This window comes from Theropithecus gelada, chromosome 6 (assembly GCF_003255815.1).
Source record: "Theropithecus gelada isolate Dixy chromosome 6, Tgel_1.0, whole genome shotgun sequence".
NCBI classification, from domain to species: domain Eukaryota; kingdom Metazoa; phylum Chordata; class Mammalia; order Primates; family Cercopithecidae; genus Theropithecus; species Theropithecus gelada.
In genome coordinates, this window is record NC_037673.1 from 124,186,962 (window position 1) to 124,213,379 (window position 26,418).

General features: G+C 39.5%; 1 protein-coding gene across 1 annotated transcript in view; it reads left to right on the forward strand.

Annotated features, from left to right (window-relative positions):
* The window catches only part of CCDC192 (coiled-coil domain containing 192), a 243,202-nt gene that overhangs the window by 32,111 nt on the left and 184,673 nt on the right, over positions 1 to 26,418 (forward strand). The window contains exon 3 of the mRNA XM_025387503.1: positions 5,151 to 5,258. Within this exon, the coding sequence (XP_025243288.1) occupies positions 5,151 to 5,258 (108 nt within the window). The remainder of the gene's footprint in view (positions 1 to 5,150; positions 5,259 to 26,418) is intronic.

Here is a 26,418-nt window from a genome sequence, read left to right on the forward strand (position 1 = left end):
TCAAGACACTAAAACACAATAATTTCCATATACTGCCATCATTTGTTAAAGAAATATCCTCTTAACACCAAAGACAGTAGAATGATTATAATCTCAGAATAAATGACAGTCTTTAAAGAGGAATCAATTTGGCTTCATGAAAAATTCACAATGTTCTCTTTAAAAGTTTGCCTTGTCCTTTTGTTACTGGCTGGCACAAATGTTATCACAAACCAACACTGATCTATGGGGTGGTATTTGGGAACCACTATTATAATTAAACCCCTTTGGGCTGAGGTTTCTTTGTTTCCTCCTCCCTATCCACTCTCCACCCTTTCCAACTCATCTTTTCAGGGAACGCTAATCTTTCTGGACATTTATTCGGGTTCTCTTGACCTCTGGCTTGTTGAGTTCAGCCGGAGAAAGACACAGACAGGAGAACAGGGGATGAGAGGAGTTAAGGTCAGGCTATTGACTCCGCTGGTTCGTTTCCCCTCCCTACTTCTCTCCAACCACCACAACTGCCTAGACATAGTTGGCCGTGGCTGTGTTCCTCTCCTCAAGCTTTCTTTCTAGACCTATCAGTTTTGCTCTTCCCCTACCTCTTCAGGTCAAGGTAAGGCAAAGGGCACCTGTACTTCCAGGGAATGTCTCACCAACCCTTGTTGGTTCCTTTAATCTTACCCACACCTTCTAAATCGTCCCTTCGTCTAATTCTCCTCAGTTTCTGCACTGGAGTAGCCATCTATTTCCTCCTGGGCTTTATCAGTACATTCTTCATTTAAAGACAAAAATGTTGAGACGCAGACAAATGAAGCAGCTGGCTCGAAGTCACATGATCACTTAGAATCAAGTCAGATATAGACCATACCTTCCAGATTACAAGCAGGGTGCTCCTTAGGCTATGCTCAATCCAGGCCACCATCCTCCCAGAGCCACATCCTGCTCAGCCATATTGATGAGCATTTCGATAACTAGTTGTAATTTGTTCACATTTTGAATTTAAATATCTTCTTAGGTGACTATTGAGGCAAACCCAAACACAGAGGAATACTGTTTTCATCGGAATGGATTAGAACCAGGAAAATTGAGTTTTTAAATATTTGCCTAAGTAGAAATGGGCAATTTAGTGTAAGAAACTGCTGCAAACGCTAAACACAAAAGAACATGAGAGTGATGCAATTATCACTGTGACGTGAATTCTGATCATGAAAGGGCAGTGGGGAGAGATGAAATAAATGTGCCCAGGGTGAGGGGATGAGGCATGGGTGGTGGGTGGGGGAGAAGATGATCAGCTGGGGAAAGACTTGACTCTGCATGAGAAAATGAGTAGGTTGCAGAAGGGTAAGGAAGAATAGGGTGAGAGGTGCCTGTCAAGCAGAAGGAGAGAGGAATGGGCAGCAGTAATGAATAGATATCAAACAGGATATTGTAAAATGTGTTCATCTGGAAGGAAGTTACTGTACCACTGAGCAGGGGCTGCTGCTAGAACCCTGACATATTAGTAGCTTCAGATTTTAGAGACGCTGAATTCTCCAAAACTGACCTATGTCAAAATGCTCTTCCACAAAGGTGAAATTTGCCATAACCACACTTTTATTTAAAACTCTTTCTCTTAAATAAATGTACGTGCACATATTTAATACATTAACTGTTCTTAATTACAAACTTGACTGAATTTCCCACTGCTGTTTGATCACTTGCTGTTATGAAAGTGTCCCCGTGGGTATTTTCTTTTACTTGGGTTTTAAAATAAGCTAGAGAGTCTTAATACGAAATTATTCTCTTTAAAGGAATTGGGATAATGGAATTATTAACATGTATTGAGCACTTCATCTGTCAAAGCACTTATCTGCTTTACCTCATTCAGTTCTTACAACAACCCTACCATCACTCAGCCTCATGACCACATTCTTGTCCTCATCTGCACAGTCTGGCCCCTGACCATGGCAAGCAGAACTTCTCTGTGGCTCTGATCCCTGTCAATGTCCCAGGTCAGATGCATGAAAAGTATTGCTCAAAGAAGCCACTGTTATAGCCTCTCAGCATGAAGGACTGCTCGTTCTGGTACAACCACCTTCATTGACTGCCGAGCCTTTAATCAATCAACAATTATTTATCAGGCTCCTACTTACTGTTCAGCAAAGTCCTGTCTGGCTTCTGCAGACACGAACATTTCTAGATATGGTACATGAAGTTGGATCAATCAGAAACCTTGAGCCAGTCCTTAAGGGTCAAAGGGTTTGTATAGCTGTCATTTTAGGACAGAGAAATAAAGCCCTAACAGCAAGGTAGAGGATAATGAGAAGGTACTGGAATAGATTAAGAAATCAAGAAATATAAAATTAGAAAATAATATGTAAATTTTCCTTTAAATTATCATATGAGAAACCTTTGCAACCAGAACAAAGTCTACTCTTACGATGTCATATAAAATTTGTTCAATTAGTAAACTATCAACCTCAACATCCATGCATAATAATAGTCAGGTGTCTTTACTGTAATCAAAGAGTTTATTGAATTTTTAGTGTTATTTAGTATCATCTTCGATTGATCATCTTGGCTGCATTAGGTATCTGTATTTAGATAATAACTTTATATTTAGGTAGACAATTTTAAGACAAAAAGTAGAAATTCACAATGGGGATTATTATTAAATTGTTGGAATTTACCATTTGGAAATCCATACACAGGTTCAATTCCCAAACACCTGTATATTGCCTATATTTTCATCATTTTGATGTCATAGACTGTTGATTAATATAATTCACTTGCAACTACTTTAACCACTGAGAATATTCATTTTCATTATTAATACAAATTGCATGTGTCCACATGTACCTGGAAGTAAAATGAAATTAATAATGGAAGTCCTATCTTTCTGCCCTTCTGCCATTGTACCTTGCAAAACTGGGACAACGACTGAGTGCATCTAACTTCTTTAGTCTTTGAAACCACATATCCACCTCCCAAACCTCTATCTTCGTGTGTTTACTTATTTTTGAAATTGTTCTTGACTTCATTTTTGTTTGCCTTTGTTCTGTTAATGGAGTTACCTCCTATTTAAAAAGTGCCTGCTTTTGTGTAAGCTTTTTCCCTTAAGAGCGTGGCAGAAGCTGAAAGGCGGGTCAGAGAGCAGGGCGTGCTCACTACAGCTGGAGTGGGGGTGTAAAAGACTGACTTTGCATTCTCCATGGTTTGCTCAGGTCTTTCCCTGTCCTAAAACACATGACAATTCCCTAAATTTGTCTGTACAAAAAGTCCTGTGTTATTTAATAACAGTTTTCAGTTATGCCTGTTTCATTTGGCTTTGACTTATAATGCTTTTGTCTTATGGAAATGTTTGTTGTTCTCGGCTGGGGAAATTTTGGGTGTTTGAAGAAGCCCTGGAGAAATGGATTAGATGATCTTGCTGAGTCTACTCACACAAATTTTAAAAAGTTCCTCTTGAGATCAACCGTTCAACAAGAAAATTTTCCCTGGAAATAGAAGTCTAGATCAGGGATTCCCCATCTTTTAAAAATAGTTTGGCCTCATGACAATTCCCCATTTCTGCATATAATGTCTTACAGCCTGTATTCATCTCTAAGTGTAAATGCACAAGAATTTTGTTTAAAGGCTTTTTTTTTGAGAATTTTTGAACCCATTTTTGAAATTACTGGAACCATCAGGGATCCGAGGACAATTGGTTCACTTCATAGTATCACCATTCCAGCCTAAGATGTTCCTCCCCTAAAGGCAAACTTTTGAGGGTGAGTATGCCCCTGTAGTGGCAGAACTTGACTGTTGAGCCAGGCTGTTGGTGAAGTAGAAATATTTTTTTGCCTCTCGTCTCATAGAATTCTGTTTATATCAGAGGCCAGTGGCAGAGACTCAAGGTTCGATGTATGGTATGAACAAGTACAGAAACTGAATGAATGCTGTATTTTTATGCCTGGTTCCATTTACCACCAGATGGCTCTATCGTATCGTCAGGAAATGCACACATGTAAAATCGGTGGTCTCATAAGCCACAGGGAAAAAAATAAAACAGAAGTTAGACCTTTAAGATATGTAGGAATGCAGTTCGTTCTTTATGGGGTTAATTGGAAACAGCTGCAGCAGGAGTATTCTCAAGAAAACAGGATGCACCCAGAGAAACTATAGGAAGGTCATCATCCTAGCATGTACAAGGTTTCCCAACTTTTTGTATTGCTTTGTAATTATTAAGTATTACAATAGCAAAAGAGTAGCAAGGAAGTGCTCTAGCCTCACAAGGGCCTGTACCTGGTGTTTTCATACCAATTTTGTGTACTCTTCAGCTTGTAGCTGAGGAAAAGTAACTTTAGAAACATTTTGAGTCTGGGCACAGTGGCTCACACCTGTAATCCCAGCACTTTGGGAGGTGGAGGTGGGCAGATCACGAGGTCAGGAGTTCAAGACTAGCCTGGCCAACATGGTGAAACCACATCTCTACTAAAAATATAAAAATTAGCTGGACGTGGTGGCACGTGCCTGTAATCTTCAGAGGCCGAGACAGGAGAATCGCTTGAACCCAGGAGGTGGAGGTTGCAGTGAGCCAAGATCGTGCCCTTGCACTCGGCCTGGGCAACAAGAGTGAAACTCTGCCTGGAAAAAGAAAAAGAAAAAGATAAAGAAAAAGAAAAATTTTGAGAGGCAGAGTCTACACATCTGCTAATTTGAGTCATATTAGCCAGGCTCTGGGGAAGAATGATCTGATTCTAAAACATGTGGTATCTTTGCTTTAATGACATGTGCTGAGAAGGTGAAGATGAGAGGAAACAGGGTTTCTCTGAGTTCACTTGACTCCGTTCCTACTCTTAGGTGAATGTTAAAAACATAGGCATTCTAGGTGACATCTTCCATCAGGAATGTGAAATTTTAAACCTAACCTTTTGAAGAATAAAAGTTTCAAAGTAATCAAATTCCAATGACAGTTATTTAATCTAACTTTCTAAAGCTGTTCATTGTCATCATTTATTTTTTACTCTTTTTACATTCTATGTTTTAAATAAAACTATTGTTAAAACATTTTGCCATTTTATTTCCTTATTAAGAAAAGGGGAGGATTTGTGTGAGTTTATCAAGCCTATCATTAGTCCATAAGATTGTTTGAGATGTGCTCAAACGATCCCTGTCAAAAAGTAATAATTGATTTTTTTTTTTTAAAGAAAGTGTCCCTGGATACTGGACAGATGGCGTTTACCTTGGCCCAACTTGAGTCATTGGAGACTTGTCTGAAAGAAGCAGAAGAAAAGGCTAAAGCTTTATCTGAACAGGTAACACCTGTTATGGGAACTGGAAACAAATGTTCCCCAGTGTGCAGCATGGCAAGTGTGAATGTAAACACATGTTTTAACCTCTGCCTCTACTGATACACACACACACACACATACACATTGCAGTTATGCACACACACACACGCACACAACATTCCATTCATTTTAGACATAACAGTGCCTACTTTAGTCTGTATGGAACTTTTCAGTCTTTAAAACTTTTTTCATCTTTATATTTTATTTGACTTTCATTCACCACAGGCCATGAGTTAGGCAAACCTTCTTTAACTAAATGGTTTTCCTGAATAAGCAAAGCATATTTGCATTATAAATAGATAAGCTCAAAGATAAAATAAAGCCTATTGGAGTCATGCAGAAGTAATTTTATTTTTAGGAAACAGTACTTAGAAGAGAGTTTTTCAAATATTGACATCTCTCTTAGGTTTTTGAAACTTACAGAAGCAAAGCAGCAGATGATAAGTGGAGCCTGGCCTGCACCAGGTGGCCTGGACACCTTAGAGTGCTTTGCATGTACAGCAGGTCCATGATTTCAGAGGCAGTAAACCAGCTTTACTAGTATCAGTAAAGCTCAGACCAGGGCTGGAACATTTCCCAATAAGATTATACTTTGCAAATAGTGCAACTATTGTTGCCTTTCCCCCGGTCAGAGAGACTTGGCCCCAGAGGACAAACTGCTTGGAGTCTGGGTCCCCCAGTGCTCTCTTTTGGTGACAGTCAGTGAAGGGAAAAGGATGGAGGAGGCCCTGCAATGTTAGAAATGTTCATTAATTTCTCCTGGATTGATATATTTAGATAAAAGTATATTTTAGATACTTTGGAAAAAAATAATTTTAAGGTACTTTTAATAAAGGCAGTCTCTCTGTACAGTAAAAGCTAATTGCATCAGAATTTTAGCGGAAACTAAGGAGGAAAGGTGCCTTGTGTTATGAGAAAAAGTATAATTAATATATAATTTAGTGATACACACACAAATGCCCTTCATTTCTTTTTCAGCTTACCAAAAAAGGTGCATCCCTTACTTTGGCATGTATTCATTGTTTACTGACTAAATGCGATTGATGCAAGGGGTCACAGGGGAGTTGTGTCAGCTAATAAAAATGTGCTACCCTTTTGGAAAAGTTTCCATCTCAGCCTCAAGCCATAGCTCTAGCCTGCCAACTGTTTTTTTTTTTTTTTTTCTAAAACAAACAGAAACAAGCCTCGAACTGTGGCAAAATTAAGAATTACCAAGAATATAATGATAAACATGAGGTACCATTTCAAAGCAAAACAAACAAACAAAACAACAAAAACAACAAAATAACCTAAGAATTTCAGAGTCTCCAAATTGGGAAGGATTTTTCAGTGGATAACTAAAAAGGGGCACCCCTGCTGGGATTAGGTTACACTAAGAAGGTATATGGGATTTTTTTGGTAAGCAAATGACTTTTAATGATTTCTCGTTTGAATCAGTAAGATTCAATTCACTCATAAAAGTACCGATTCCTGCACTTTGGGAGGCCGAGGCGGGTGGATCACGAGGTCAGGAGATCAAGACCATCCTGGCTAACATGGTGAAAACCCCGTTTCTACTAAAAATACAAAAAAATTAGCAGGGCATGGTGGCAGGTGCTGAGGCAGGAGAATGGCATAAACCTGGGAGGCGGAACTTCCAGTGAGCTGAGATCGCGCCACTGCACTCCAGCCTGGGCAACAGAGCGAGACTCCGTCTCAAAGAAAAAAACAAGTACCCATTCCTTTAGTTCTTAATGAAATATTTCTATTTTATCCAATGCAGATGTAACCACCCAGTGGGTTCACCTTGCCCGCTGCCTAGACAGAATCGATTTATCAAGACAGGGAAATTACAGTGGAGAAAGAGGAAATCACAGAGCCACAGAGTTGGCTGTGCAGGAGACCGGGGTTTTATTATTACTCAAATCAGTCTCCCTGAGCATTCAGGGATCAGAGCTTCTAAAGATAATTTGACGGGGAGGCACCCGGAAAGTGGGGAGTGCTGGTTGGTCAGGTTGGAGAGGGAATCATAGTGGGTGGAAGTTAGGTTTTCTTAATGTCTTCTGTTCCTGGGTGTGATGGCAGAACTGGTTGGGCTGGGTGGTGTCAGCTGATCCATCAAGTGCAGGGTCTGCAAAATATCTGAAGCACTGATCTTAAACTGTACAATAGTGATGTTATCCCCAGGAGCAATTTGGGGAGGTTCAGACTCTCAGAGCCACAGGCTGCATGACCCCTCAATTGTAATTTCTAATTTTGTAGCTAATTTGGTAGTTCTGCAGGGGCAGATTGGACCTCAGGCAAGAGCAGGGTCTTTGGGAAAAGGCTGTTATCAATTTTGTTTCAGAGTCAAACCATGAACTGAATTCCTTCCCACAGATAGTTCGGCCTATGCCTAGGAATGAACAAGGACAGCTTAAGGGTTAGAAGCAAGATAGAGTCGGTTAGGTCTTATTTCTTTCACTGTCATAATTTCCTCAGTTATAATTTACAAAGGCGGTTTCACAGATAGCTCCTAATATTTAAGATTCTTTGCTGGATGATCTCTTTGTATAATACCAAACAATTAGATGTATTCATTTTTTCAGTAATATAGCAGATTAAATATATAAAATGGAAACTGGATTTCACAACCTTTTTGTACCTACCATAAGTAAGATGCTGGTTAGGTGTTTTGCAGGAAAGACATATAAGTCAGAGCTTCTCTATCCAAGTAGCTCACAGACAATAGAAAAATTGGAAGATATGAAGAATGAAAATAGGTGTTTATATGACTCCAAGATAAACTGCACAATAGCATTAAGTTGCAGGATCTGTATGTGTTAATTGTACTAAAGCGTTTTTCTTGAAGTTGCCAAATTTGCATAACCAAGTGAGTTTAATTGGAAGTTGACCATGGTTTGAGGAAAGGGAGAGTATGATATGTAAAGCACATTGCAGGCATTTTCGATATTATATTTTTAATTAACTTGAGCATTTTATGAGATTTGGCTGTCTTCATTGTTACTGTTGAGAGGAGTCAATCAACACTGTTGTCACAGGATTTAATCCTAAAATTTTTGCTTTCTCCAGTGTTTGAGTCTAGTCTTTTCCTTGAAAAGATAAAAACTTTAAGAACAGTCCTCTGTCCCCTATTTTAAAATTTAAGTCAACATTAAAAACATGGATGAGAGGATAGGGAAAGGGAAGAACCTGATATTTCCTAAGAAAGTTCTTGGGAATATTTCAGAATGGAACACCTGTCTCAAACAATCAAACATTTGTCCACTGGGTGCCACTGTCTTCCTTACCAGGTCGTGCCACTAAGGGATTACAGAAAGATTGCCTTTAGTGTTAAAGACAATGATTACACACACACGCATACACACACACTCTCTCAATCCGTGTGTGTGTGTGTGTGTGTGTGTGTGTGTGTGTGTGTGTTGAAGGAATATTTTTGCCTGCTATACATGTTAAGGCTTCTTCTAAATGTCGTTAATTTAGGATTTGTCACAAGGATGTTGGGAATGCTACCTTGCCTTTACTGGTAACCCAAATTATGGGCTGTCCCAGTGGAGTAGAATGAGGTGAGGAGTGTGGAAGAAACAAGAAGAACCAAGATTTGTGCTAGAAGGAAGCAGTGGAAGCTTGCAGTATTATCAAACAATGGGTCCTGCCTTTGAGAAAATGGTTAATCTCACTGTTATTCAAGACCTTATCTCTTAGCTTTGCCTCTGAGAACATAGAATTAACTCAGAATGGAAAGTATAGGTGCCTAGGGTTGTTACCTACATTAATCATCTGTTGATCCTGGGCCTCGGTTTATGCAAACTGGACATTTCTAAGGACTCCTTCAGCAAGGTCCACTGTTACAAAGAAAAAAATAGAAATAGGCAACAAACAAGAAGGTTGTGGCCACTTCCTCCGATGAGGTCACACAGTCAATAGAATTCTTTGTTGGGCTTCACTTTAGCTTACAATTATTCTTTATTTCTCTGCAGTCAAGTCACTAATGTCAAAATAAAAGAAACATGAAATTAGAATAATTTGCAATTAAGACTTATCATCTGGGTTAGTCAAGACTTTGAGAAATAACTGACTGCAGCAATTCAGCCAAAGTAGAGTCAGAAAGTGTCATTAGGCCCCAATTTCTAACCTGGATTATAACGATAAATCACTCAACATATTACCAAGTCTGGCTTAAGAAAATACTTTATTATATTTCCCATAGGTTAAGATCAGGTGGGAGGAAAACTAAATTCCTGGATGTTGGGTAATAGATAAAGAAAAAGGGTGAATAAGAAAGGGAGAAAAGCTGTTAGGAATGTGAAAGAAAGATGAGAAGTAAAGGGTTTCTAGAGAAGCCCATAAAAAAAAGGCTTTTCATGTGTGCTGGCTTCTATCACCAGTGAATATAGGAGGACAATGAAAAGGACTCTGGTGGACTGCTGTTTATAACCATACACAAGCAAATAGACCATACAGCTTTTGTGTTGAGACAAAAGAAAGTGTCAAGAAAACCCATACTTTTGCAATGAAGCCTGAATCCAGATGCACGCCAATGTAGAGTTTATGAGGCAACATTCCCTTTGGCAGCAGTGTTAGCCCAGAGTCTCTCTAATTTATTGATGGCTTCTGGTTCCCAGCTCCAGGTATCAGATCAGGGAGAGCCCAGGCTTTGTTCCTGTTCCACTATTTGCTAGCTTTATGGCCTTGGGCAATTCTCTTTGTCTCCCCAGCTACAGTTGTCTTATCTAGGAGGGTGTAAACATGTTAGTTTCATAGGGCTGTCAATAGGGCAGCAAGGATTAAATAGGATAGGTATTGGTCCTTCTGTCCCTTTGTAGGTATTATGGCTGAATGTTTCTGTCCCCCCATCAAAAAGAACAAATTCATATGTTGAAACCTAATCCTCAATATGATAGTATGTGGTGGTGGGATCTTTGGTAGATGGTAAGTTCTTGAGAGCACTGACTCAGGAATGGGACTAGTGTCCTTATAAAAGAGGCTCAAGGGAACTTCCTCACCCCTTCCACCATGTGAGGACAGAGTAAGAAGCTGCCATCTGTGAACCAGGAAGCAGATCCTCATAAGACACCAGATCTGTTGGTGCCTTGATCTTGGACTGCTCAGCCTCTAGAATTTTAAGAAAGAAAGAAATTCCCATTGTTTATATGCTAGCCAGTTCATGGTATTTTGTTATAGCAGCCCAAATGAACTAAGACAGTAGGTTCTCAAAAATATCTGTTTATTTTCACTCCTACCAGTGGTCATAATAGAACTGTGTAGTTCTCTTTATGCCTTGAGCCACATAAATTAACGAATCCCAACTTACCACAAAAGTCTTTCTCTCTCACATACACACACACACTGCCCCCCTACCCAAGCTCCCTTTGTCCTAACTTGGCTGGCTTTTCTACTATCCAGTTTCTCTTCTACTCTTTCTCATCTCTTCATCTGGTAAAGGGATTTTAGTTCTTTAACCTTGTCTTTCCTTTCTGCTTCATCTCTTGGAACTTTTGTCTGTTTCTGCCCATTATCTGATTTTGTACAGACTGGGAGCTGTTTTCCTTGGCAAGCTGGGCAGGGAGGGTGTCAGGAGGTGAATCCAGTAAGAATTATGTAGTCAGAATTCATTTCATATATCTTCTGGGTACCATACCTAGCAAAATATAGTCACATATGAGAAGACTTTTTAAAGTTCATGGAAAAATGGAATTAAACAATAAAAATAAAAAGCATAAATTTTATTTTTCAACATGAGCTTCATCAAGTTCAAGATACTTTTGAAGTGATGATACCAGCCCTTTAGTCCACTTTGAAGAACTAAGGGTCCTGGGGATTTAACCATCTAAATACAGTGTTTTCTTTACATCATTAACTAAAGAGAAATGAGTGCCCTTTAAAGGTTTTTTTTAAGACTAGGAAACAAAAATAAGGCAGAAGCAGCCAAATCAGTACTGTAAGGAAGATGCCTAATGATTTCCTGTGGAAACTCTTGCAAAGTTGCCCTTTTTGATGAGAGGAATGAGCAGAAGCATTGTCATGGTGGAGAAGGACTCTCCTGAAGCCTTCCTGGGTGTTTTTCTTCTAAAGTTTGGCTAACTTTCATAAAACACTGTCATAATAAGCAGATGCTATCATTCTTTGTCCCTACAGAAAGTCAACAAGTAGAATACTTTGAGAATTTTTAAAAACTCTTGCCATGACCTCTGCTCTTGACCAGACTTTTGCTTTGACTGGACCACTTCCCCTTCTTGGTAGCCGTTGCTTTGATTGTGCTTTGTCTTCAGGATTGTGCTGGTACAGCCATGTTCCATCTCCTATTACAATTCTTTGAAGAAATGCTTCAGGATCTTGATCCCACTTGTTTAAATTTCCATTGAAAGATCAACTTTTGTCTTCAGCTGATCTTGGCACAACAGTTTTGGCACCCATTCCCATCAAGCAGAAAGTTTGCTCAAGTTTAATTTTTCAGTCAGAATGGTGTATGCTGAACCAATTGAGATAGCTATGGTGTTGGTTATTGTTTCTCTTATTAATTTTTGTCCTTTTCAATTAGGACATAAATGAGATACATTTTTCCTCAAAAATTGATGTAAATGGTCTGCTGCCACAAGCTGCTTCTTCAACATGGTCTCATTACTTTTTAAAACAAATTATCTACAAATAAACTGCCAATTTCTTTGGGGCATTGTGTATATAAACTTTTTGTAAAGCATCAATTATTTCACTATTCTTTCACCCAAGCTTCACATAAATTTGATGTTTGTTCTTGCTTCTATTTTAGCAGAATTCATGTTCCTCTGGTAGAGGCTCTTTTCAAACTGTTTTCTTCTTCTTAATACCTCATGCTAGATCCTGTTTGGGCATTTTTTCCCCTGACCTGATGAGAGAGACATTTATTAAGGCCTATTAAGGCCCAAAATAAAACTAGGAACAGGGCATTCTTGTATCCTCACTCTATGGCTGACCTGAACAGTTAAGTTATATGCAAAGAAAATTTCTTTCTCTTTATTTTTTTCCTCTGGGATGTCTCTGCCTTAGGTTCTTTCTCATCTTAAAGAATAATTGAACCAATAATGGAGACATAAAAGGAGGTGGAAGAGGGTGTCTAATCTTGCATCCTGCAGAAATACATGCCTAGGACCAGATCCCTGGGGCAATGCATTATAAATGATAGAGAGTGGAAGAACTAACATTTATTAAGCATGTACAGTTTTCCACGTGTTGTGTTGAGATTTATAAACATTTCATTTTAGCTACACAATAACCCAATTTGCTATTGAGGACAATGAGAATAAAAATCATTTTCATTTGCTAAAGGTCATATAGTCAATAAATTGTGATATGGATTGATTGTGTCCCCACCCAAATCTCACTTTGAATTGTAATAATCCCCACGTGTCAAGGGCAGGGCCAGGTGGAGATAATTGAATAATAGGAACGTTTTTCCCCATACTGTTCTCCTGGTATTGAATAAGTTTCACAAGATCTAATGGTTTTACTACTGGGAGTTCCCCTGCATAAGTTCTCTTGCCTGCTGCCATGGAAGACGTGCCTTTGCTTTTCCTTTGCCTTTTGCCGTGATTGAGTCCTCTCCAGCCATGTGGAACTGTGAGTCCATGAAATCTGTTTCCTTTATAAATTACCCAGTCTTGCGTATGACTTTTTTAGCAGCATTAGAAGAGACTAATACAAATCGTTAATCTAGAATTAGAACCAAAGTATTTTTAAAATTCAAAGCCCCTATTCTTAACATGTGGTCATAGACCAAAGACACTTAACAGACATTTCTTACACAGCAACATCGAACAAGAAGAATTTGCCTAGGTTTTCAAACTGGCACCTCAAGAGCCTGTTAAACAGATTGCTGGGCCTTATCTCTAGAGTTTATGATTCATAGATCTGAGGTAAGTTTCAAAACTTTGCATTTATAACAAGTTCCCATCTAGCTTCAGTACCAGATGCTAACCCAGACCTTCAGGCTGAGTTTCTTTTTTGCCCTTGTCCTGTGTTCTCCAGCTGCATGGCTAACATGGTGAAACGCCGTCTCCACTAAAAAGTACAAAAAATTAGCCGGGCGTGGTGGTGGGCACCTGTAGTCCCAGCTACCTGGGAGGCTGAGACAGGAAAATGACGTGAACCTGGGATGCGGAGCTTGCAGTGAGTGGAGATAGTGCCAAGTACTCCAGCCTGGGCAACAGAGTGAGATTCCATCTCAAAAAAAAAAAAAAAAGAAAAAGAAAAAGAAAAAAAGAAAGAAAGAAAAGAAAAAAGAAAAGATGTAGGAAGAATGACAAAATAATATTGCTCCAAGAGCCCCGTGTTATAGTTCACAGAGATAATCTCAGCAAGACAGAAGACCAAGTCTCAAATTAGCAGAAGATGGCAAGAGCTGAACTCTAAGATACCTCTCCTTGTTGGAGTTGTATGACGAGACTTCTGGAATGTAAGAGGTGGGCATAAATTACCTGTAATCTGCATTTGAAGAAAGAAAATATTATGTGTATGTTGTCAGAATGAACAAGAAAGTTAAAGGAAATTCAAGAGGGGGCAAAAATGCAAAAGAAGCATTCCATTCTGAAAAAGACTTGTATCTATTCTGACTTGCTCCCCAACGTAGTGCTCCCCGTCAGGCCCATTCTGGCTTATTGCAAGAACCTAATTTGGGGCATTTGTGGCTTTGTACGCTGTTCAAAGTCAAGATCAAGCCAAGTTTAATTTCTTTCTTTGTTTTTTTTTGTTCATTTGTTTTTGTTGGCCAGCACTCATTTGTTCATATAACAAGTGTTTATTGAGGATTCACTATATGCCAGGTACTATATCTAGAAGTGGGAATACAGCAGTAAACAAGATTAATAAGATCCCTGACTCATGGAGCTGACATTCTACTGGAGGACACAGACAGAAAACAAATAAACATTGAAAATACATAGCGCTTCAGACGGTGTTAAGTACTTTGCTGGGCCATGCTAAAGGGTATCTGTGGGACTACGCTTGACCTTAAATCCCATTGGGAAGTCTGGTTCCTGAGAATAACCTTGTGGGCCCTTGTCCTTGAGAAGCTGGTGACTGTAGATCTGTGTGTATGTGTATGTGCATGTGTGTGTGTGTTGGGGTGTGTGTGTTATTCCTGTTGTTTTTGATATTAAACAATAAAAGGTAAGGCCAAATTATTGCTCTAGGTTAGATCAAGGTTCTTGGGACTCAGGTTTTCTCTTCAAGATGGTATTTTCAAAGAAACAGGAGGATTTTAACAGTTTACTTTCTCTTGAGAGTTTTAACCATTTTGCTAATATTTATCCTAAATTCTTCAGGTATATTTATGTGTATTGTTATAAAGCTTGGACTAGAAACGAACAACGCCCCACAAAAAAAAATATAATATGCTATGTTTAACTCTAATCAGTAAGAAATTATGGATCATTTTATGCCTAAGGCCCTAACAAAACTCCCATTATTTCTCTCTTAGTACATCTTAGTGTCCAGTCTATCTTTTCTTTATGTTTAGGAATAGAAGGAACAAAGATACCCGCAAATTTTTAGATACTGAATTTGTGTATTGAGTAGCTAAAAGTAATCTGATGCATACTGAGATTGTCCAAAAAATGTTCTGTTTTTTTTTTTTCATTGTTTATATGCAACAGTGGATCTTTTGATGTCAAGTTTATTTGAAATAAACAATGTGCCCTTGGTAGGAGTATTCATTTCTGCAAATGCTCAGAAATTATGCTTGACATGCCAATCTGAAATCATGAGTTTTGTGAATGAGTTTTTGTTTTCAGAACTATTTTGAAGTGTACTTTAATGCCACAAAATCACAAGCAGTCTGTTTGACCTGGAATGGGTTCCTTATCAACATGAAACCTAGTTATCAGGAACTTCATTAAACAATTTGGCTAGCCAGAGTTCTGATTGATTTTACAGCAGACAAGTTCCCTCTGTATTAAAAAACAAAATCCAACAACTTCTCATTTAAGCAGATGTTCATCTTCATCTTGTTACTGGGTTGTTGGCATAAATTGGTAGCCTCAGAGAATGCAAGGAAAAAAATTAGAAGCTGGTGAAGAGATGGTGTTGTTTTGAATAGAGTCAAACACAATGACAAATCGGTTTCTGTAGTGTATTGTTGTTGCAGGCGGGATGTGTGGATTGTTGGCCTGTTACATAACTAAAGACTTCCTTTTGCTTGTAAATGTCAAGATCAAACAGAGGTCAGTTTTAAATAGCTGACCGGTGCTAATAAATGTGACTTTCTCCTCTTGGAAAAAGCAAAAAGCCTCATGCCTTAAGAGTCATGGCTCTGCTGTTAGGAGGATGTGTCTTTGTGTATGGGCTTAACTTGTACTTTGTGCATGAGATTTTCTTTGAGATGGTAAACGAACTTTCCCTTTGCTTGTTGTCTACAAATAAATTAGTAAGTTAGGTATACGCTTTTGTTCAATTATTCATTCAGTAAATATTTATTGAGTTTATACTATGAGCTAGACATTCTGTTTGGGACTCCTGTGAATTTTAGCTCATGTATTTCTCCAAACAGTCCTGGAAAATTGTATATGCCATTTTGCAAATGATGAAAGATCTTTTGTGGGCTTGCAGTCCTCCTGTCTGCTCCTTCTACACACTCTCCTTGGTGATCTGACTTTAGGGTACACAATCTGCTGAAAAGTCTTAAGTCCTCACTATTAGTCCAGGTCTTCCCTGAATCCAGACCTAATTATGTGTACTGAACAGCTCCACCAAGGTTCTCACAGACAACTCAAGCTCTCAGTCTCCACAATTCAACTTACCTGCTTCTTGCCCCAAACCTCTTCCTTTTCCCACATTCCCTAGGTCAGTTATCAGTGCTGCCAGCCACCCTGTGCTGCTTTCATTCTTTCCTCATGCCTCATATGCAATCAATTGCTGAGTACTGTGGGTGATGACTCCCAAATCACTCTTGAATCCATCTTTTTTCCTCTATCTCCACTATCATCATTTTTGTCCAGGCCACCTTCTGCAATGCCTCTCCTGACTTCACCGTCATTATGGCCTTTGTTTAATGACTCCTCAACACTACACTGGAATGAAGGTTCTGTAACAAAGACCTCATATCTCTCAAATTTAAATCTTAAATTAGCCTGATTTCACTGTCAGGGTCAAATCTATCCTCTAACAGATCTTACAATACCATTTATGATCCACCCACCTGCTTGTTTCTCCAGCTTTACCTTATACCACTCCCTGTATACCACTATGACACCACTTTCAGTTCTTTAAAGGTATTATATCCTCTCTCACCTTTCTAATCTAGAAAAAACAAAGGCCTCATTTCTTAGAGTCAAATTTTCATTAATACACCTCTTCCTAGAATTTCTCTGCTAACTTTCTCCATTTCCTCTTTTTTTTTTCCTTTTTTTTAAATGATATTTTAAGTTCTAGGGTACATGTGCACAACGTGCAGGTTTGTAATATATGTACACATGTGCCATGTTGGTGTGCTGCACCCATTAACTCATCATTTACATTAGGTATATCTCCTAATGCTATCCCTCCCCACTGCCCCCTCCCCACGATAGGCCCCAGTGATGTTCCCCTTCCTGTGTCCAAGTGTTCTCATTGTTCAATTCCCACCTATGAGTGAGAACATGCAGTGTTTGGTTTTCTGCTCTTGCGGTAGTTTGCTGAGAATGATGGTTTCCAGCTTCATCCATGTCCCTACAAAGGACACGAGCTCATCCTTTTTTATGGCTACATAGTATTCCATGGTGTATATGTGCCACATTTTCTTAATCCAGTCTGTCACTGATGGACATTTGGGTTGATTCCAAGTCTTTGCTATTGTGAATAGTGCCACAATAAACATACGTGTGCATGTGTCTTTATAGTAGCATGATTTATAATACTTTGGGTATATACCCAGTAATGGGATGGCTGGGTCAAATGGTATTTCTAGTTCTAGATCCTTGAGGAATCGCCATACTGTTTTCCATAATGGTTGAACTAGTTTACAGTCCCACCAACAGTGTAAAAGTGTTCCTATTTCTCCACATCATCTCCAGCACCTGTTGTTTCCTGACTCTTTAATGATTGCCATTCTAACTGGTGTGAGATGGTATCTCATTGTGGTTTTGATTTACATTTCTCTGATGGCGAGTGATGATGAGCATTTTTTCATGTGTCTGTTGGCTGTATGAATGTCTTCTTTTGAGAAGTGTCTGTTCATATCCTTTGCTCACTTTTTGATGGGGTTGTTGGTTTTTTTCTTGTAAATTTGTTTGAGTTCTTTGTAGGTTCTGGATATTAGCCCTTTGTCAGATGAGTAGATTGCAAAACTTTTCTCCCATTCTGTAGGTTGCCGGTTCACTCTGATGGTAGTTTCTTTTGCTGTGCAGAAGCTCTTTAGTTTAATTAGATCCCATTTGTCATTTTTGGCTTTTGTTGCCGTTGCTTTTGGTGTTTTAGACATGAAGTCCTTGCCCATGCCTATGTCCTGAATGGCATTGCCTCGGTTTTCTTCTAGGGTTTTTATGGTTTTAGGTCTAACATTTAAGTCTCTAATCCATCTTGAATTAATTTTCCTATAAGGAGTAAGGAAAGGATCCAGTTTCAGCTTTCTACTTATGGCTAGCCAATTTTCCCAGCGCCATTTGTTAAATAGGGAATCCTTTCCCTATTTCTTGTTTTTGTCAGGTTTGTCAAAGATCAGATGGCTGTAGATGTGTGGTATTATTTCTGAGTGCTCTGTTCTGTCCATTGGTCTATATCTCTGTTTTGGTACCAGTACCATGCTGTTTTGGTTACTGTAGCCTTGTAGTATAGTTTGAAGTCAGGTAGCATGATGCCTCCAGCTTTGTTCCTTTGGCTTAGGATTGTCTTGGCAATGTGGGGTCTTTTTTGGTTCCATATGAACTTTAAAGCAGTTTTTTCCAATTCTGTGAAGAAAGTCATTGGTAGCTTAATGGAGATGGCATTGAATCTATAAATTACCTTGGGCAGTATGGCCATTTTCACCATATTGATTCTTCCTATCCATGAGCATGGTATGTTCTTCCATTTGTCTGTGTCCTCTTTTATTTCACTGAGCAGTGGTTTGTAGTTCTCCTTGAAGAAGTCCTTCACATCCCTTGTAAGTTGGATTCCTAAGTATTTTATTCTCTTTGAAGCAATTGTGAATGGGAGTTCATTCATCATTTGGCTCTTATTGGTATATAAGAATGCTTGTGATTTTTGCACATTGATTTTGTATCCTGAGACTTTGCTGAGGTTGCTTATCAACTTAAGGAGATTTTGGGCTGAGACGATGGGGTTTTCTAAATATACAATAATTTCATCTGGAAACAGGAACAATTTGACTTCTTCTTTTCCTAATTGAATATCCTTTATTTCTTTCTTTTGCCTGATTGCCCTGGCCAGAACTTCCAACACTATGTTGAATAGAAATGGTGAGAGAGGGCATCCCTGTCTTGTGCCAGTTTTCAAAGGGAATGCTTCCCGTTTTTGCCCATTCAGTATAATACTGGCTGTGGGTTTGTCATAAGTAGCTCTTATTATTTTGAGATACGTTCCATCAATACTAAATTTATTGAGAATTTTTAGCGTGAAGGACTGTTGAATTTTGTCAAAGGCCTTTTCTGCATCTATTGAGATAATCATGTGGTTTTTGTCTTTGGTTCTGTTTATATACTGGATTACGTTTATTGATTTGCGTATGTTGAACTGGGCTTGCATCCCAGGGATGCAGCCCACTTGATCATGGTGGATAAGCTTTTTGATGTGCTGCTGGATTCGGTTTGCCAGTATTTTATTGAGGATTTTTGCATCGATGTTCATCAGGGATATTGGTCTAAAATTCTCTTTTTTTCTTGTATCTCTGCCAGGCTTTGGTATCAGGATGATGCTAGCCTCATAAAATGAGTTAGGGAGAATTCCCTCTTTTGTATTGATTGGAATAGTTTCAGAAGGAATGGTACCAGCTCCTCCTTGTACCTCTGGTAGAATTCGGCTGTGAATCCGTCTGGTCCTGGACTTTTTTTGGTTGGTAGGCTATTAATTATTGCCTCAATTTCAGAGCCTGCTATTGGTCTATTCAGGGATTCAACTTCTTCCTGCTTTAGTCTTGGGAGGGTGTACATGTCCAGGAATTTATCCATTTCTTCTAGGTTTTCTAGTTTATTTATGTAGAGGTGTTTATAGTATTCTCTGATGGTAGTTTGTATTTCTGTGGGATCAGTGGTGATATTGCCTTTATCATTTTTTGTTGCATCTATTTGATTCTTCTCTCTTCTCTTCTTTATTAGTCTTGCTAGCGATCTATCAATTTTGTTGATCTTTTCAAAGAACCAGCTCCTGGATTTATTGATTTTTTGAAGGGTTTTGTGTTCCTATCTCCTTCAGTTCTGCTCTGATCTTAGTTATTTCTTGCCTTCTGCTAGCTTTTGAATGTGTTTGCTCTTGCTTCTCTAGTTCTTTTAATTGTGATGTTACGGTGTCAATTTTAGATCTTTCCTGCTTTCTCTTGTGGGCATTTAGTGCTATAAATTTTCCTCTACACACTGCTTTAAATGTGTCCCAGAGATTCTGGTATGTTGTATCTTTGTTCTCATTGGTTTCAAAGAACATCTTTATTTCTGCCTTCATTTCGTTATGTACCCAGTAGTCATTCAGGAGCAGGTTGTTCAGTTTCCATGTAGTTGAGTGGTTTTGTTTGAATTTCTTAGTCCTGAGTACTAGTTTGATTGCACTATGGTCTGAGAGACAGTTTGTTATAATTTCTGTTCTTCAGTCGGTTACTGAAGCTTGTGCATTTGTCATGTAGTTCTCGTGTCGTGGTTTTCATCTTATCCATTCTTTTAAGGTCTTCTCTGCATTGATTATTCTAGTTATTCATTCATCCATTCTTTTTTCAAGGTTTTTAGTTTCTTTGCGCTGGTTATGTAGTTCCTCCTTTAGCTCTGAGAAGTTTGATCGACTGAAGCCTTCTTCTCTCAACTCATCAAAGTCATTCTCTGTCCAGCTTTGTTCTGTTGCTGGTGATGAGCTGCATTCCTTTGGAGGGGGAGATGCGCTCTGATTTTTTGGGAGATGCGTTCTCATTTTTTGAATTTCCAGCTTTTCTGCACTGCTTTTTCCCCATCTTTGTGGTTTTATCTGCCATTGGTCTTTGATGATGGTGACATACTGATGGGGTTTTGGTGTGGATGTCCTTTCTGTTTGTTAGTTTTCCTTCTAACAGTCAGGACCCTCAGTTGCAGGTCTGTTGGAGTTTGCTTGAGGTTCACTCCAGACCCTGTGTGCCTGGGTATCAGCAGCAGAGGCTGCAGAAGATAGAATATTGCTGAACAGCGAGTGTACCTGTCTGATTCTTGCTATGGAAGCTTCGTCTCAGTGGTGTACTCAGCCGTGTGAGGTGTGAGGTGTCGGTCTGCACCTAGTGGGAGATGTCTTCCAGTTAGGCTACTCAGGGGTCAGGGACCCACTTGAGCAGGCAGTTTGTCCGTTCTCAGATCTCAACCTCCATGCTGGGAGAACCACTGCTCTCTTCAAAGCTGTCAGACAGGGACTTTTACATCTGCTGAGGTTTCTGCTGCTTTTTGTTTAGCTATGCCCTGTCCCCAGAGGTGGAGTGTACAGAGGCAGGCCAGCCTCCTTGAGCTGCGGTGGGCTCCACCCAGTTCGAGCTTCCCTGTGGCTTTGTTTACCTCCTTAAGTCTCAGCAATGGTGGGTGCCCCTCCCCCAGCCTCACTGCTGCCTTGCAGTTAGATCTCAGACTGCTGTGCTAGCAATGAAGGCGGCTCCGTGGGTGTGGGACCTTCTGGGCCAGGTGTGGGATACAATCTCCTAGTGTGCCGTTTGCTAAGACCCTTGGTAAAACACAGTATTAGGGTGGGATTTACCGGATTTTCCAGGTGTTGTGTGTCTCAGTTTCCCTTGGCTAGGAAAAGGAATTCCCTTCCCCTTGCACTTCCCAGGTGAGGTGATGCCTCGCCCTGCTTCAGCTCTAGCTGGTCGGGCTGCACCCACTGACCAGCACCAACTGTCCGACACGCCCCAGTGAGATGAACCCGGTACCTCTGTTGAAAATGCAGAAATCACCTGTCTTGTGTGTCACTCATGCTGGGAGCTGGAGCCTGGAGCTGCTCGTATTTGGCCATCTTGGGCGTGCCTCTCTCCACTTCCTCTTATCCCCTTCCCCGTTATCCAAAGAATCCCATGAGACTTCTTTCCAGATCATCAGTTAGATGCCATTCCCTCCAAAATGCATTTCTTCTTCCTTCAAGTTTGGGTTAGATGTCCTTAGGTGCTTTCATAATCTCTCTTCCACCTCCTACTGATAATAATTGTTTGTCTGTGCCTCCCACTATACCATATAACCCATGGAAGAAGCTCAGACAGTAACTCCTCTGAGGTCCAAAGTCAAATTAGAATTCATTACTTGTCCCTTTTATGTCAAAGCCCATGTTTTTTCTGTTATACACTTGGAGTTGACTCCTACACAAGGAGGGCCACTGAAGGAGACACATTCAGATCTGTGCTCAAGAGAGAAAACAATGAGGGTACTGAGAAGGACAGATTTGAGAGACCAAAACCAGGCATACCGATGTGTAGGATCTTATAAAAATCCAGTTTGGAAATGATAAAGGCCTAAATTATTGGTGGAGAGAAGACAGAGACAAGATAAATTTATGAGTTGGATTTGGTGATTAAGTAAATGTGGAAGTTGAGGGGAAAGTGGGATTCAAGACTGATCCCAAGTTTCAGGTGACTGTGTAACCTGTGGTTACCCAACTGTCTTATATTAGAATCATTTGATGTTAAAAATGATTCATTTCTTATGGACAACTCCATGCAGGCTCAATTTACCACTTATGCTATAGATTCTTCATCCAAGTTTTGGATGATTTTAATTTCCTTTTTTAGATCTTCTGAATCTTGTAATCCTTGGATATTATGTCAGATTCTTTAATCCAGGGGTGTCTAATCTTTTGGTTTCTCTTGGCCACATTGGAAGAAGAATTGTCCAAAATAATAAATGCTAAACAGACCTCCAAAGGGGGAGCCTTATCAGTGGCTGGTAACTAGAACAGTTGGTCACTCTATCACTGAACAGAATATTACTAAATGTCCTTCAATTAGTAGGAGAATATCAATGAAATGAGCGTGTTCCTTATTCATACTTCCACAAGACCATGAATGAAAAAGAAATTGTCCATATTATAGAGACTCTTTGTTTTCTTCCTGATCCCCAGTATTTGTGCATCTAAGCTCCCTGAGCCTGTTTTGTATTTCCCTGCTCACTGAAATTCTTCCTCCACTGCCTGTTGTCAGCTTCTTAAGCCTATTTTCACAACATGCCCTATGTTGACCCATCCTACTCACTTATGCCCTATGTTGACACTGCATTTCTGATTCTGACAGGATGATTTTTAAATTTATAGCACACACAGGCAGATAAATGCCTTTTTCAGAATTGTTTGAGGAAAGGGCAAGGGCTTCTCTCTGATTTTGCCTAAGATGGAGAGCAGTCTTGGTGTCAGTGGTCTGAGTCTGATCTGCTCAGTCGAGGAAAAATACCTCCAGGGAGTGTTCTTTAATGTCGTGAACAGCAGAGAGGCATTTGTTGAGAATGACTGATTACACAGAGTATAATATGCAGGCACATATAGAAAAAAAAAGTTCTAGAGAGGATATATAATGGATTATGAAATCAATCAATCAAATTCAATTTCCTCTCTAAGGAATTGGTAAACAAAACAAAAACCTGTTACCTAATATAAATAAGGGAGCAGTTCTATCCTTTTCTACATTTTAATTTCAGGCCATGGGACTTCTGTGGATTCTATTCTATTCTTGTCCTACCCCATCCAAATGTCTACTTCTTACTTCAAAGTCCCTTATTATCTGTGTATGTGCTTATGTCCTGTGTCCAGAAAAAAAAGTATGAACTCTAAAGTTTCACTTACCTGAACTACCTCTAATATGTTATCTCAGATTGTTTCCCTTAGTAACACAATGGACTGCTGCATCATCCTGCCGCTTTGAATGTGTGGTGTCCTTGTCCACCCCCACTCCCCATCTCTATTCCTCTGTTCTCATCTTGAGTATTCTGTGTTTTCTTTGGAATCCACACACTCTAAAGAAGCAGTAAGTGGAACTGGGATTCCATTCCGGTGGGAACAATCACTTCCTGCTTTAAAATTCATCTGGGAACAGTTGCCTTCCTCATTCAGAGTAGGGGACTCTGTAGTTCCTAACCTCAGGGACTTTCCCTGAAGTTGCCTAATTTTTGTTTCCAAAAGCCTAAACCCATCAAAAGGACTAATAAGGCCTTGAGAGAAATGGAGACTCCTGAGAGAGACTCAAAGATAGCAGAGTGCCTTTTCCCCAAACTGGAGACAGTCGGCTCTCTGAGTCACACCAGCATGGGAAGCCTGTACCCTGTTCCATGAAAATGTTCTTGAGAATGTGCCAGTTAGAGGGATTGTTGTATCCTAGGAGTGTGTCCTAGGCCTCTGTGAAATGTAGGATTTAGGATTCCAGACGAGGGTTTCTGGTGGGATGAGAAAGGTATTGCCAGTGCCCTGGGGATATATAGGGTTCCCAGATGGGTAAACTACACTGGGGAGAGAAGATCTTCGAGAACGGTTGTGTAACTAGAGGTGAGGACTTAACGTTGAAATAAATAAGATTTACAGAAAGTAAAAAATGTGCTATTTTTTGTACACTTGGATTTGTGGATTGAGAACTGTCTGCTTTGCAGTAGCTCTATTTCTGTGTAATTACTTTATGCCCAATCTCATGTTGACTTTAATTTCTTAGAACCCAATATTATTGCTTTTTGACCTTTACGTCTAACGGTTGCCCTTTATATCCAAGTCAATGATTAATCGCCTCACCTTTCCCATATCTTTTCATTTCTCTCTGGTAATCTTATCTATTCTTAAGGCCTAGAGAAATTTTTCAAAGATTAAAGGAAACTTAGGAATCTCTTTGCCTGCATCCCTAACTTTGTATTTCAATTATTGATTGACCTGTTGGTAAATATTTCTATTTTCACTTGGAGTTTAAATGATCCTTTATTAAGGCTTATTAAATGATCCTTTATTAAGGATCATTTTCCCCAAAATAATGTGAGGGTGTTATGGGTTAAATTATATGTCAACCTCCCAATTAATTTGTTGACGTTCTAACTCCCAGTACCCCAGAACATGACTTTATCTTTTAAAAGGGTCATTGCAGATGCAATTCATTAAGATAAGGTCGGCAGGGCATGGTGGCTCACACCTGTAATCCCAGCACTTTGGGAGGCCAAGGTGGGCAGATCACGAGATCAGGAGTTTGAGACCAGCCTGACCAACATAGTGAAACCCTTTCTCCACTAAAAACACAATAATTAGCCAGGCGTGATAGGACGCACCTGTAATCCCAGCTACTCAGGAGGCCGAGGCAGGAGAATCGCTTGAACTCAGGAGGCAGAGGTTGCAATGAGCCAAGAGCCTACAACTGCACTCCAGCCTGGGTGACAAAGAGAGACTCCATCTCCAAAAAAAAAAAAAAAAAAAAAAAAAAGATCATACTGGAGTAGGATGGGCCTGTAATCTAATCTGATTGGTGTCCTTATAAAAAATGAAAATTTGGACACACTCATACAGGGAGAAAGCCATGTGAATCTGAAGGCAGAGACCCGAGTGATGCTTCTGCAAGCCAACGAATGCCAAAGATTGCCAGCAAACCATCAGAAGCTAGGAGAGGGGCTGGAATATATTCTCCCTCACAGCCCTCAGAGGGAGTCATCGCTGCTGACACTTTGATCTCAGAACTGCAGCCTCCGGAACTGTGAGATAATAAATTTTTGTTGTTTAAGCCACCCAGTTTGTGGTACTCTTTTATGGCAGCCATAGTAGACAAATACAGGAGATAATTATACTTCTAAGCAGACCCTTGGAGATCTATTTTATGTGCATAAACCTAGAAATGACTACTAAAGCTATTAAAGACAAAAAATATTAATAAACATAAAAGTCTCTTCTGTCTAGGATGGGGTTAAGGTAAAGATTTTGTTGTTTGTTTAACTCCTAAAATTGAAATGAGACTAAACCCGTTCTGTGAGCTCATTCTACATTCAGATATAGGGCTTCCTGCCCATTCCACAGATAGGATAGGTAATTTTTAAAGTGCTTGCCTCTGTTATTTACTGCCAGGAAATTTCATAATTTGTGTTACTAATCCAGTTCAGCTTGCAAAGCATTTGGCACGAGAGAATGCTTTGTTTTTAAATTAAGTCCCTCCTTTCTCTGTAGCATGATCTCTACAAGGTCTGGCAAGACTTAATTTGTTTTTCAGTGATTTTTGAGTGACAGTGGAGAACTATTCTGCAATATTAATTGCTGCATGTAAATGTGTGGGTTGTAGAGGAGAAAATTTTGGAGAACAGACAATCAGAGGAGATAACTAGGAAATTCACATTACTTAATGGAGTGGTTTTAGTAATTGCACCAAGTGATGGATTGCGTGAATGGTGAGAAAAAGAGAAGTCTTTTGTCTTTGTGGCTTAAACATATGGATGGATGGTGCCACGTATTGAAAGAAGGAAGTCTGGGGAAGGAATAGATTATGAGGAGTTCATCTTGAATGCATTAATTCTGATTTGCCTGGTATACATTCAAATGACAATATCAAATAGGTTGTTGGATTGTGTGTGTGTGTGTGTCTGAAGCTGAGTGGTTGTACATTTGAAAATTGGGAGTCATCAGTATGTGACTGGCATTTAAACTGTGCTATCTAATGAGATTACTTAGAGAAAGAGTATAGATAAGGCAGAGAGGAGTGCCCAGGACCAAATCCTTAGATGTCAATATGTAGATTTGAAGAAGAGGAAAATCCAGCCAATGAAACTGAGAATGTGAAAGAAATTCAGAGAATTCTGTCCTTGCAACAGAAAGAGGAGAGTGTTTCAAGGGGCATGAGGTGATCAAATGAGTAATACTTTATTGTGAGGTTGAGTAAGGTGCCCAGAAAATTGTATATTGCATTTGGTAAAATGAGGATCAGAGGAAACCTTGACAAGATCCATTTCGATACCACAGTGGAGGGCACAAGCCAGATTGGAAGCATGGTTGGGAGAGGAATGTAATTTAGGCTGCTGGCAGCCCTCTTCCCAGTTACTGGAAAATTTTTTCCATA